Source organism: Mobula birostris, chromosome 9 (assembly GCF_030028105.1).
Source record: "Mobula birostris isolate sMobBir1 chromosome 9, sMobBir1.hap1, whole genome shotgun sequence".
Classification (NCBI taxonomy): domain Eukaryota; kingdom Metazoa; phylum Chordata; class Chondrichthyes; order Myliobatiformes; family Myliobatidae; genus Mobula; species Mobula birostris.
This window is the reverse complement of record NC_092378.1, coordinates 14129515-14143735: the sequence shown is the minus strand read 5'-3', so window position 1 is coordinate 14143735 and position 14221 is coordinate 14129515. Positions and strand designations below refer to the sequence as shown.

Genomic DNA, 14221 nt, shown 5'->3' with positions numbered 1-14221 from the left:
CGTCCAGCAACCCCCTATTTAATTACTATTTTATTACTATTTATTATTTATGGTGCAACTGTAACGAAAATCAATTTCCCCCAGGATCAATAAAGTATGACTATGACTAATGCTAACCTAAAACATTGACCAATTAACCTACCAACCCAGGACTGTAGGAGGAAACCAGAGCACCCGGAGGAAACCCACGCGGTCACAGGGAGAACGTACAAACTCCTCATAAACAGCAGCAGGAATTGTACCTGGGTCGCTGGTACTGTAACACCGAATGAAATAGTTTAAATGATTTTTTCCAAAACTAGCTACAATGTTTGTTCAGATTATTTTGTGAGGTTCAATAATTAGTTTTGTTCAGTTTGTAGTGAACATAATCTTTAAGTTGGCCACAGAAATTCTAAGGTAATTATAAAAGAAAGGTGAAAGTTTTCCAGCAGAGCTGATGGGATTTTCCTTCTTTTCCAGTTTGTGCAGGAATGGAAGAGTAGGGTGTGCTCCCACAGATCCAGGTATATTACAGTTTGCCATCACCTGCATTAGATTTTATGAAATTAAGCATTTGTAAGGTGAATCATCTTTACAGGAAGTGTTCTCCTGTTACTGTTCTTAAACTAATTTTGAGTAAATATGTCCAGAATCTGAGGAGACATTTATGCAGAAGTATTTGTTGTTCAGTTTATAGTTTTGAGAGCTAATATTTAAAGGAAATGTCATTAATGTGAAATCCATGTAACTACATCCTGATCCAAATGCATTATAATTACTGTTTCACAGTAGATTTTTTGTTTTATTTTCTGTGTTTTTGCTCCTTTCTGGTTGCTGTTTGCGCGATTTGTTTTTTGCGTGGGGGGTGGGATTTGATATTCTTGTTGTCATTTGTGCAATTTGTTTTTTGCAGATGGGGGGGATGTTTGGTGTTTTTCTATGAACGGGTTCTATGGTTTTCTTTGTTTCATGGCTGTCTGTGGGAAGATGAATCTAAGGGGTGTATACTGCATACGTACCTTAATAACTGCACTTCGAATCCTTTGAATAAAAATGTGGCTAACAGTAACAATCAAATGATTAGCTTCAGAACTATATCATTATTTTGTTTGAGATTTCATAAGGGAGTATCACCATGACCCGTAGAGGCCAATATTTCACATTTCTTTTTCCAGCCCTTTGCTTCTGGCAAGTACGTTGCAGGTGGATACTGAGAAAACAAAGAAAGCCTATTCAGGGGTTTTCAGTTTTGAGCTTGTTAATGCCTGGGCGGGTAGAATAGAAAGAGAGAGGGCAGAGTGTTTGGACTTGATTGAGGCAAAATCAAAGACCAGTAATACAGATGAGACAGGCGGCTTTCACAAGACCCTTCTTCCTCAGCTGCTGGTTGGGATGGTTAAGTACCTAAACACAAGGATGTTTCTTAGTGTTAGCAGGAAAATCCTTTGATGTGGTAGTGTTAAACTACTGAAAGATATTCTAACAAGCAGAAGGCTCTGAGCTGCATTCTGTTGCTGTAGTATCAGACTTTCTGGCTTAGTGTCCCCATTTTAAAGTCTTACACATCCATGGGATGTGCCTTGTACTCTGTCAGGTATATATATCTCTAACAAACCAAAAATATGCACAATCTGATCTGCATACAAGGGGAAAGGGGAGACAGCCAGTGCAGCCTACAAGTCTTCGGTCTCTTTCAGATCATATAATACATATAATAGCTTTAGTACTCAATTCTAAGAATAAATCTTAGAATTATATTCCCAATCTTAATATGCTGACCTGCTTGATAAAGTAGTTTGCTTTAATTACTACCCCTTTGATTTGTGAACTATGTTAAAACAAGCGTCACTTCAACTTTACACAGAACCTGAACCAGGGGTCTGCCCACAGAATAAAAGATACTTTGACTGTCGAGACCCTCTGCCTGGCCTGCCTTGGACTGGAGCAGCTTGTGAGGTCACGTGTGAAAACCTGATGATGAACGTTACCTGCTCACCCATGACTCCATGCATTTCCGGCTGCGTTTGTCCTCCTGGGTAAGTGCATTGAAATACCAACAGATAGACATTAATTTGAATGCTTACCATGATATTTTTCAGATGTCAATAGTTTGTGTTGCATCATTATGGCATATTTGCTAGCTCTCCCACTTCCATCACAGGCGCTTGTGGCTGATGTTCAATATGAAATGTTTCTACCCAGAACTTTAGACTGGCATTCCACTAGAGTACAGCAGGATAGTTACACTCCCAGTGGCACTTCGGTTAAGATTTGAAACTGGGTCCATATCATTCACCTAAGGTATTGGCTCAAACAAGGGTACTGAAGTTATCATGGTTCTCCTGATCAATGCTCATTCCTTAGTCAACATCACTAAGATAAATTAACGCACAATTTTCATACTGCAGCTTATTGAGTAAAATTTGCCTGCTGCTTTTCCTACACAACAACAATGATCACGCCTCAGGAAAACTCTGTTTAGTGTAATGAGCATTAAGGTGTCCTGAAGTTTGATATAGCTTATTTCTATAATGGGTTAGTTTGTGAATGTCCACTCATCACAGAGCACAGGATTATTGCTGTCTGAGGCACCAGGATATTGCGCTTAAGAAGAGATAGCGAAAATGCTCAAAGCAGCCTTTATCCTTGAGGAAACTGCTTTTTGAACGAGTTGCTTTATTGCAGGGTAACAGCTACAGACCCAGGGATGATTTTGGGGGAGAGTCTTGGAAGAAACCAAAACCCACCAGTCTTCCTTCAGCTCAGTGAACTCTTTGCCAGTAACAGCTCTGTGGAATGCTTTGGGACATTGCTCAATGCTAATGCAGGATATAAATGCAGGTTATAGTTAGTCATTGACAAAAAGCAAGAGGTGTTGAGAATCTGGCTGAAAATTCTAGTTTGATTATTGTGAACCAGCGGGGTATTGATATTATATATAAAAAGAAGAACTGCTTCATCTCTGAAAATTCATTAATGATCCCCTTCAACCATTCTCCCACACAAAATGCGAGCAGAAAAGAAATGCACTTGGCATCAAACATCCTCTGTGAATTAAAGGAAATGGTAATATAATGACTAGAGTCATAAAGTCCTATGGTTATACAGCATGGAAACTGGTGTTACTAGTAAAAGCATCAGTGAAATTCTGTTGGGTTGCTAGTGTGAATAGTCAAGAAATGTGACTGATAAGGGAATTTGAAAACTAGAAAACATCTGTCAGCAATCATCTAAAAAGGTTTTGTATTCCCCCATAATTGAGCGAACAAAAATATTTTATGTTCGTAAAATGCACAAATTACACAAAAAATTCCTTTGTATTTTTCCATATTGTTGCCAAAATGTCAGTGTTAATTTTACACAGATTTTGCCTCCATGTCTAAAAAGTATTTCTTTCAAGATTATAGTAGTTGAGTGAGGCATGCTGAAACAGACTTTGACTTTAGAACAGAAGGGTAAGATGTAGACCACCTGGACCTCAAGTGTGATGCACCATTCAGTAAGATCACAGGTGATCCAATCTTGACTTCAATGTCCCATTCTCTCCCATACCTCTTGAATTCTCGTGATTCAATGTCTGTTATTCTTTGCTTTGAAGGTAATCATTGACTCTGCATTCACAGCTCTTTGGGGTTGACAATTCCAATGAATCTGAGAGAAGAAGTTCCTCATTATCCCTGTCTCAAATCAACAACACCTCATTGAGAATTTTTTCCATCTTAAGTCTAGGTGCCTCACTAGTGGAAACTTCCTTTGACCATGTCTAACCCTCTGTCTAACCCTTTCAACATTCGAAATGTTTCTAGGAGATCCCCTCTCATTCTTCTGTATTCTAATGAATACAATCCAAGAGCCGACAAATGCTCCTCATATGTTAGCCCCTGCATTCCAGGAATCATCCTCATAAATCTTCTCTGAACTCTCTCCAACATCAGAATATCCCTTCTAAGATAGGGGGCCCAAAGCTGCACACAGTATTCCAAATGAGGTCTCACCAGTGCCCCATACAGCCTCATCAACATCTCCTTCCTCTTATACACTATTCCTCTTGAAATGAATGCCAACATAGCATTCGCTTTCCTTACTGCCGATCCAACTTGGTGGTTAACCTTTAGGATATCCTGCATGAGGAGCCCCAAGCCCCTTCATATTTCCGATTTTTGAATTTTCTCCTGTAACATTCTGTAGCCTTGTTCCATTTAAATAATAATTTGCTTTATTATTATTTGTTCCAGTGTGGGTATACTCCAACTGTCAACTTTTTGCCTCAGTTAATCTATCCAAATCCTTTTGTATGCTGCTTGTGTCCTCCTCAATCCACTAATCTACCTAGTTTTATGTCAAGCCTGGCTAAGATAGATTGATTCCTTCAAATCATCAATATAGATTGTAATTAAATGAGGCCACAGTACTGATCCCATGACATCTCACACCAAAAATGACTCATTAATCCTGATTGCTCATACAGTAATCCCCTATCCATCCCCTTTCCATATTGTAACCAAACCTATGTGTTCATATTTTGTGTAGTAATCTTTTTTGTCCAATCCATCTAATGAACAAAATCAACTGTAACTATTGTACCACCTCTATTACAATTCATCATAATTTCTTGATTTATACAGGTATAGCTACTTTTAGAGAGAGAGAGAGAGTGTGTGTGTGTGTGTGTGTGTGTGTGTGTGTGCGTGTGTGTGTGTGTGTGTGCGTGCGTGTGTGTGTGTGTGGTCATGACAAGCTTTTTTTGGTATGCTCATCGTAAGGCGTGTCTTGGGCATCTGAAACCTGGTGCAGCCCATCCCTCTCCAGGTGTCTATACACTAATCTTCCCAGGGTACCTACCCTCAGTATTCTTATCTTAATTAAATCCCAAAGCAATCCTTCGTGTTGTGTTTCTGAGCCAAAATCATGGCCTCACCACCACAGTGATCTCACAAATTATTGGGAGAGCTGCTTCATCTCCCATTCCTTTCTGATAACCCTCCTTGGCTGTCAAATTGTTGTTTGTGCTGTTTTCTAAACATACTTTAGAACAAAATTATTTCTTCTTTATGTGTAAAATTGAAAATTTAGGATTTTTTTTCTTCCTTCATGCCCTAGATTGATTAAGCATGGTGATGACTGCTTTTTGCCTGAAAGTTGCCCATGCCGTTGGAAAGGGCAGGAATATTTGCCTGGGGAAGTGGTTTCCACACACTGTTACACTTGGTACGTGCACGCCTGTTTTTATTATACTAAAATGGATTATCCATTGGTGAATTTTCCAAAAAAAACATTTATTTGTGGTGTTAATAACTTTTAGAAACTTTTCCCACCAACGCATGTACAAATCACCAATTTAATATATAATTTTCTTAATCTATATGCTGTGAAACTGACAATCCAGCACCAACTGGACTCTAATGCTGCTGCACCAGAAGATTTTATACAGTTGAATGTTATGAATACACTTTTATTTCGCCTTTCTCTCACATCTGACATAGTAGTATAATGCATTTTCCAGTGAACTAGAAGGTGGAGGTTAAAGGGAGTGAGAAACTAAACCCAGTGAGGGTGACTGAACCCGGTGAGTTTCAGCTCTTGGGCTTCTACTTTTGGCCCTGACTCTAGGTGTTGTGTATTTAAAATTTCAGTAATATTTGAGTAATCTTGCATATATATTGGTTGATTAAGTGTTCTTGTTCATTTAAGTAATTACATGTTGTATGTATAAATACATGCATTGCATACATCTTCACGCTATCCCATGACACGTGTGCACCTCAAAGTTAGACCTGCATTTTGGACTCCCTTGTCTTCCTTTGAATTAGTTTAGTGTTTTGAAGTTACAAAGCATAATATTAGGTAAACAACAGGAATTCTGCAGATGCTGGAAATTCAAGCAACACACATAAAAGTTGCTGGTTAATGCAGCAGGCCAGGCAGCATCTCTAGGAAGAGTTGCAGTCGACGTTTCAGGCCGAGACCCTTCGTCAGGACTAACTGAAGGAAGAGTTGGTAAGGGATTTGAAAGTTGGAGGGGGAGGGGGAGATCCAAAATGATAGGAGAAGACAGGAGGGGGAGGGATGGAGCCAAGAGCTGGACAGGTGATAGGCAAAAGGGATATGAGAGGATCATGGGACAGGAGGTCCGGGAAGAAAGACAAGGGGGGGGGGGGACCCAGAGGATGGGCAAGGGGTATATTCAGAGGGACAGAGGGAGAAAAAGGAGAGTGAGAGAAAGAAAGTGTGTATAAAAATAAGTAACAGATGGGGTACGAGGGGGAGGTGGGGCATTAGCGGAAGTTAGAGAAGTCGATGTTCATGCCATCAGGTTGGAGGCTACCCAGACGGAATATAAGGTGTTGTTCCTCCAACCTGAGTATGGCTTCATCTTTACAGTAGAGGAGGCCGTGGATAGACATGTCAGAATGGGAATGGGATGTGGAATTAAAATGTGTGACCACTGGGAGATCCTGCTTTCTCTGGCGGACAGAGCGTAGGTGTTCAGCAAAGCGGTCTCCCAGTCTGCGTCGGGTCTCGCCAATATATAAAAGGCCACATCGGGAGCACCGGACGCAGTATATCACCCCAGCCGACTCACAGGTGAAGTGTTGCCTCACCTGGAAGGACTGTTTGGGGCCCTGAATGGTGGTAAGGGAGGAAGTGTAACGGCATGTGTAGCACTTGTTCCACTTACACGGATAAGCGCCAGGAGGGAGATCAATGGGGAGGGATGGGGGGGACGAATGGACAAGGGAGTTGCGTAGCAAGCGATCCCTGCGGAATGCAGGGGGGGGGGAAGGGAAAGATATGCTTAGTGGTGGGATCCCGTAGGAGGTGGCGGAAGTTACGGAGAATAATATGTTGGACCCGGAGGCTGGTGGGGTGGTAGGTGAGGACCAGGGGAACCCTATTCCTAGTGGGGTGGCGGGAGGATGGAGTGAGAGCAGATGTACGTGAAATGGGGGAGATGTGTTTAAGAGCAGAGTTGATAGTGGAGGAAGGGAAGCCCCTTTCTTTAAAAAAGGAAAACATCTCCCTCGTCCTAGAATGAAAAGCCTCATCCTGAGAGCAGATGCGGTGGAGACGGAGGAATTGCGAGAAGGGGATGGCGTTTTTGCAAGAGACAGGGTGAGAAGAGGAATAGTCCAGATAGCTGTGAGAGTCAATAGGCTTATAGTAGACATCAGTGGATAAGCTGTCTCCAGAGACAGAGACAGAAATATCTAGAAAGGGGAGGGAGGTGTCGGAAATGGACCAGGTAAACTTGAGGGCAGGGTGAAAGTTGGAGGCAAAGTTAATAAAGTCAACGAGTTCTGCATGCGTGCAGGAAGCAGCGCCAATGCAGTCGTCGATGTAGCGAAGGAAAAGTGGGGGACAGATACCAGAATAGGCACGGAACATAGATTGTTCCACAAAGTCAACAAAAAGGCAGGCATAGCTAGGACCCATATGGGTGCCCATAGCTACACCTTTAGTTTGGAGGAAGTGGGAGGAGCCAAAGGAGAAATTATTAAGAGTAAGGACTAATTCCGCTAGACGGAACAGAGTGGTGGTAGAGGGGAACTGATTAGGTCTGGAATCCAAAAAGAAGCGTAGAGCTTTGAGACCTTCCTGATGGGGGATGGAAGTATATAGGGACTGGACATCCATGGTGAAAATAAAGCGGTGGGGGCCAGGGAACTTAAAATCATCGAAAAGTTTAAGAGCTTGAGAAGTGTCACGAACATAGGTAGGAAGGGATTGAACAAGGGGGGATGAAACCGTGTTGAGGTATGCAGAAATGAGTTTGGTGGGGCAGGAGCAAGCTGAGACAATAGGTCTGCCAGGACAGGCAGGTTTGTGGATCTTGGGTAGGACGTAGAAATGGGAAGTGCGGGGTGTGGGAACTATAAGGTTGGTAGCAGTGGATGGGAGATCCCCTGAGCGGATAAAGTCGGTGATGGTGTGGGAGACAATGGCCTGGTGCTCCTTAGTGGGGTCACGATCGAGGGGTAAATAAGAGGAGGTATCTGCGAGTTGTCGCTGTGCCTCGGCAAGGTAGAGGTCAGTACGCCAGACTACAACAGCACCCCCCTTATCGGCGGGTTTAATAATGTTAGGATTAGTGCGGAGGGAGTGGAGAGCAGAGCGTTCCGAAGGAGTGAGTTGGAATGGGGACAAGGTGCGGTGAAGTCGAGACGGTTGATGTCCCGTCGGCAGTTAGCGATAAAGAGATCCAGAGCAGGCAGAAGACCAGTGTGGGGTGTCCATGAAGAAGAGGAGGGTTGAAGACGGGAGAAGGGGTCATCGGTGGGGGTGGAAGAGTCCTTGCCGAAGAAGTAGGCTCGGAGATGGCGGAAGAAAAGTTCCGCATCATGGCGAACACGGAACTCGCTGAGGTGTGGGTGAAGGGGGATAAAGGTGAGCCCCTTACTGAGGACAGAGCGTTCTGCCTCCGACAGTTGAAGATCGGAGGGGATGGTAAAGACCCGGCATGGATGAGAGCTGGGATCAGAGGGGGAAGGGGGGAGGCTGGGGGTGTCAATGTAGAGGGGAGGGTTGGGGTGAGAGGAAGATGGAGCCTCTGAGGGCCCAGGAGCTGACGGTGGGATCTGAGGGAGACGGGATTGCAGAGTATTGGTGGGGGAAGGGGAGACGGGAGTTACAATAGCAGCACATAAAGACCCGGCCTGGAGTTCAAGGCTGGAATCTTAAGAGCTGGGATCAGAGGTGGGAGGGGGGAGGCTGGGGGTGTCAATGGAGAGGAGAGGGTTGGGGTGACTCATCTGATCTACACTTTGGACACTGGCGCCCGCCACAGACAAGTTCCTGACCCCAGCTACACAACTCGGCCACACGTCCAATAACACCTGATCAACCTTATGAGTATCTGTGGATAAAGCCTCTTATTATAAGAGTATTAAGGAGTGAGCTAGATGCTGAACCAGTGAGATATATGAACAATCAGATACCAGATCCTCACAGTCCTACAGTAATCAGTAACAAATAGTTGAAAGTTTCTCCATAACTCTATTGCCATTACATCTTTTGCAGCAGATTTTCTCAGCAAAAATTTGGCCAGTAAACAGAGCTGTCAGCATTCTCTTGAAAACAGATACAGGAATTTGTCTACTTATTTTACAGTTTGTGTAATTGTTGAGCCTTGGTCTGCAGTTGCTGATCCATTGACCTTCCAATTAGTGATGATTTGTTCTGATAACTCGTATCACTCCGAATTTATTGATGATGGCAATTCACAATTTAATAATTGTATTAATTCCAATGGGTTTTTCCATTAATTGAAGAAAATATTGCAGCTTAGCCTAACTTGAATGATTATTTCCTTCCTTAGTATATGTCAGCGAGGAGTCTTTAACTGCACATACCACCCGTGTCCCGCAGTGTGTTCCGTTTATAGCGATCGACATTATCGCAGCTTTGATGGCCTGGAGTACGATTATGTCAGTGACTGCCAAGTATACTTAGTAAAGGTAAGGAGGTTAACAATATTAGGTACTCTAGTCAGCTCATGTCTAAAATAAAATGTCCAGATGAGGAGATGTTTAAACTCTCGACATTATGGTAGAATGGAGTTCATTGAACATGGAGGTTCTGGATTTGGGTTATATTATATATTTTTGTGTGACTGTATGATTACTGCTGTCTTGTATGTGCTACATGTGCCCTGTGCTGTGTACTTCTGTTGTTACTGTGTTCTGCACCTTACCCCAGAGGATCATTCTTTCGTTTGGCTGTATTCTTGGGTTTTCATGTTTGGTTGAATAATACTTTCTACTTCATTGTCACCAAACAATTGATACTAGAACGTACAATCATCACGGCGATATTTGATTCTGCGCTTCCCGCTCCTTGGATTACAAATCAATAGTAAATATTAAAAATTTAAATTATAAATCATAAATACAAAATAGAAAAATGGAAAGTAAGGTAGTGAAAAAAAACCGAGAGGCAGGTCCGGATATTTGGAGGGTACGGCCCAGATCCGGGTCAGGATCCGTTCAGCAGTCTTACCACAGTTGGAAAGAAGCTGTTCCCAAATCTGGCCGTACGAGTCTTCAAGCTCCTGAGCCTTCTCTCGAAGAGGGACGAAAAGTGTGTTGAATGGGTGGGTCGTGTCCTTGATTATCCTGGCATCACTGCTCCGACAGCGTGCGGTGTAAAGTGAGTCCACGGACAGAAGATTGGTTTGTGTGATGTGCTGCACCGTGTTCACGATCTTCTGCAGCTTCTTCCGGTCTTGGACAGGACAACTTCCGTACCAGGTTGTGATGCACCCTAGAAGAATGCTTTCTACGGTGCAGCTATAAAAATTAGTGAAGGTTTTAGGGGATAGGCCAAATTTCTTTAGTTTTCTCAGGAAGTAAAGGTGCTGGTGGGCCTTCTTGGCAGTGAACTCTGCTTGGTTGGAGCAAATCAGGTCATTTGTGATATTGACCCCGAGGAAGTTAAAGCTTTTGACCTGTTCCACTTGCGCACCAGTGTTGTAAATTGGGTCTTGCGGTCTGCTACTCCTTCTGAAGTCAGCAACCAATTCCTTCGTCTTGCTGACGTTGAGGGATAGGTTATTGTCTCTGCACCATGCCACCAGGTTCTTAATTTCCTCTCTGTACTCAAACTCATCATTACCCGAGATACGGCCTACAATTGTTGTGTCATCAGCAAACTTATATATTGAGTTCGATGGAAACTTGGCTACGTAATCATGGGTGTACAGTGAGAACACCCATGATTAACCCATAATAATTAAACTTCAACTAGAAGAATGGAAATAATTACTATTTTTTGCATTAAGAGTAGGATAAGAGAAATGCTTGTAAAGGCAAATAAGATTAATCCAATTAATGCTGTAATCTTGGAGATGATTCCACTGTACCTGAAGAGATTTTCTCTGTGTCCATTTGATCAGTTAAGCCCCAGTTTTAGTATTCTCATAAGCAACGAGTGAAACAATATTTCTCTCCTTGGCTAGATTCTGATGCAGATCTGAACTTAAGAGATAAAATTACAAAGTCTGAGTAACAGCTTTGATAAAAAAGTATCAAAAACTAAATGAAAGAGTGTGATAAGTAGGACTTAGGCATATTTTCTACAATTCCAAGAGTTTGGTTTTATTGTGAAAATGCTGGACATGTGCTTCCCAAAATGCTGTTTTATTCTAATAATTAAAAAAAAAAATCCCAACTGCTGTAAGTATTTTTCAATCATGGTTTATATTGTGGATTAAAACACTTCGTTGTGAAAGTGATAGGAAATTGATGGAAATTATAGATTCTTACCACTGTCACTGAAGTTCTCAGTAATTTGCTGCTTTGTAGATTGAAAATCATGTCGCTCTCAATGGAGAAAGGTTTGATCAACACAAATCAGATTCAAAATTCAGCTTGAGAATGGATGCTTTAAGGCAAAGCAAGTATGACTGTAGACTAAACATAATAATTCTAGCCAGAACAAGGAAGTATAAGGTAAACCAGCGGTCCCCAACCACCGGGACGTGAGGAAACGATATGATTTGGCGATATGAGTCAGTTGCACCTTTCCTCATTCCCTGTCAAGCCCACTGTTGAGCTTGAAGGCACGCAAGGTCATTACGCATGTGTCATCCATGTCAGCGCGGGAAGGAGATCCACTCCTCGAGCTTGCAAATGACGGTGGGATAAAAAGTATGTTTGACATGACATCTCTGCCATCATTCTGGATCAAAGTCAAGGCTAAATATCCTGAGATAGCCACGAAAGCACTGAAAACGTTGCTTCCATTTCCAACATATCTCTGCAATGAATGCAATGAAAACTAAATTGCGGAATAGACTGGACATAAGGAACCCCCTTCGAGTATCGCTGTCTCCCATCACCCCTCGTTAGGACCGTGCTGTTGCAGGGAAACAAGCCCGGGGCTCCACTGATTCAGCGATATTGGTGTGTTGCAATGATCTTATATGTTCATACGGGGAAAATATGTGCTGTGTGTTTAATATCTAAACGTTACTTAAAATGTTATGATGTAATTGACTTATAAGTGACTTATATAACCATAAAACAATTAAAGCATGGAAAAAGGCCATCTCTGCCCTTCTAGTCCGTGCTGAACGCTACTCTCACCTAGTCCCACCGACCTGCACTCAGCCCATAACCCTCCATTCCTTTCCTGTCCATATACCTATCCAATTTTTCTTTGAATGATAATATCGAACCTGCCTCTACCACTTCTACTGGAAGTTCGTTCAACACTTACTTCAAGCTCCCCTGTCCTCTCCTGATAATTGACTTATCACTATATTCATGCGAGGAAAATATGCACTGTGTGTTTAATATTAAATTCGTTAGAGAAACCCTTTCAGAAACGAAACTGAGTGTATTAGCCACTTATCACCTATATTCCAGTCGTGATTAACATCCCCCTCTCCCCTGCCCGAACTGAATCGCCGAAAACGATTTGCAGAGAAAAAAATCGGTACGTACACGCATGCGCACACAGGTGCCTGTGCAAGGCTTCATGGTCATGGTAGTCTTTCTCGGGGTAAACACAACGTATTTGACTGCTACTCTTGTCCGTTGGCAACCCTACCACCACCACCGCCCCTGGGTCGGCGGTCCACAGTGCAAAAAAGGTTGGGGGCCCCTGAGGTAAACTAACTAAAGAAGAATAGATTAACAGGAAGAATACAAAAAAATTCAAACTATCTTCTCTAATGTTTTTAAAGACAAAAGTGTAACCATAGTGACAGAAGTCAAATACAAATTAATAACTTTATTAATTATCAAGTTATTAATTTTTAAAGTATAAAGTAACACAATATATTGATGAGGGAAGTGCAGTTGATGTAGTCTACTTATCACCAGCAAGGTCTTTGACAAGGTCCCACAATGAATGCTGGTCCAAAAGCTTAGAGCTTATAGGATTTAAAGAAATTTGCCTAATTGGATGCAAAGGTGGGTGAGCAACAGGAGACAAAGACAAATGGCAGAGAGTTGCTTTGCTGATTGGAAGCCTGCAAATAATACTGTACCCCAAGGATTGGTGCTGGCCCCATTGCCATTTGCCATATACTTTAATGATTTGCATTTCAATATAGAAGATAGTTTGCAGATGACAGGCAGACTGATGATGTTGATGGGAAGGAACATGGTCTTAAGTTGTACAATTATATTGTTTAATGGTAAATTGAGTATAGAATTGAATCCTGATAGGTGCAAAGAGATGCATTTTGGGCTGTCTAAGAGGGTTTGGACATACACCATGAACTGTAGAGTCATTGGATAGCAAGTCCTTGGATCCCTAAAGCTTACAGCACAGGTTGAAATAATGGTGAAGAAGGCATCCACTGTAGATCACTTGCTTTCATGAACAATTGCATGTAGATCATGTTACAACTTTATAAAACTTTGATTCGGCCACCCCTACAATATATGCCTACTTCTGGTCACCACTCTATTGGAAGGGTGTGAATTCAGCAGAGATTTACCCAGTTGTTGCCTACGGTGGAATGTTTCAGTTACGAGGACAGACTGGTGGGGATGAAGCAGATACAAACTGCTGGAGAAACTCAGGAGGTTGAACAGCATCTGTGCGGGGAAAGGAACAGTCAACATTTTGGGTTGAGGCCCAACATCTGGAGCCTTTACCCATGACACAGGTATCTAAAACAAGAAGGCATGAGTTGAAAGTGCCTAAGGAAACAATATACACAGTAACACACACAAAATGCTGGAGGAACTCAGCAAGCCAGGCAGCATCTATGGAAAAAAAAGTATAGTCAATATTTTGGGCTGAGACCCTTCCGCAGGATGGAAGAGTTACATAGTAGGTGGTTGCAATCTGAGACACACTGCTTGAGAATGTGGCGGAAGTACCTACTCCCACGATATTTAAACAGTAGCTGGATGAACACTTGCATTGTCAAAACATGGAATACTGGAGACCAAGTGCTGGTAGGTGGGATTATTATTGATCGATTGATTGAGATACAGCATGGCATAGGCCCGTTTAGCCTTTCGAGCCATGCTGTCCAGCTATCCCCTGATTTAATCCTAGCCTAATCACAGGTCAATTTACACATTGACCAATTAATGTACCAACTGGTATGTCTTTGGACTGTGGGAGGAAACCAGAGCACCTGGAGGAAACCCAGGTGGCCATGGAGCAAATGTACAAACTCCTTACAGGCAGTGGCAGGAATTGAACCTGGGTCACTGGTACTGTAAGGCATTGTGCTAACTACTACACTACAGTGCTGCCAAGTTAGATAGGTGATGGT

The 14221-nt window shown here is 42.5% G+C and overlaps 1 protein-coding gene across 1 annotated transcript in view; it reads left to right on the top strand.

The window, feature by feature from the left end:
- Positions 1–14221, top strand: part of otogl (otogelin-like) — a 171535-nt gene that overhangs the window by 52813 nt on the left and 104501 nt on the right. Inside the window, exons 22-25 of the mRNA XM_072269291.1 lie at positions 463–506; positions 1847–2018; positions 5083–5190; positions 9299–9437. Of these exons, the coding sequence (XP_072125392.1) occupies positions 463–506; positions 1847–2018; positions 5083–5190; positions 9299–9437 (463 nt within the window). The remainder of the gene's footprint in view (positions 1–462; positions 507–1846; positions 2019–5082; positions 5191–9298; positions 9438–14221) is intronic.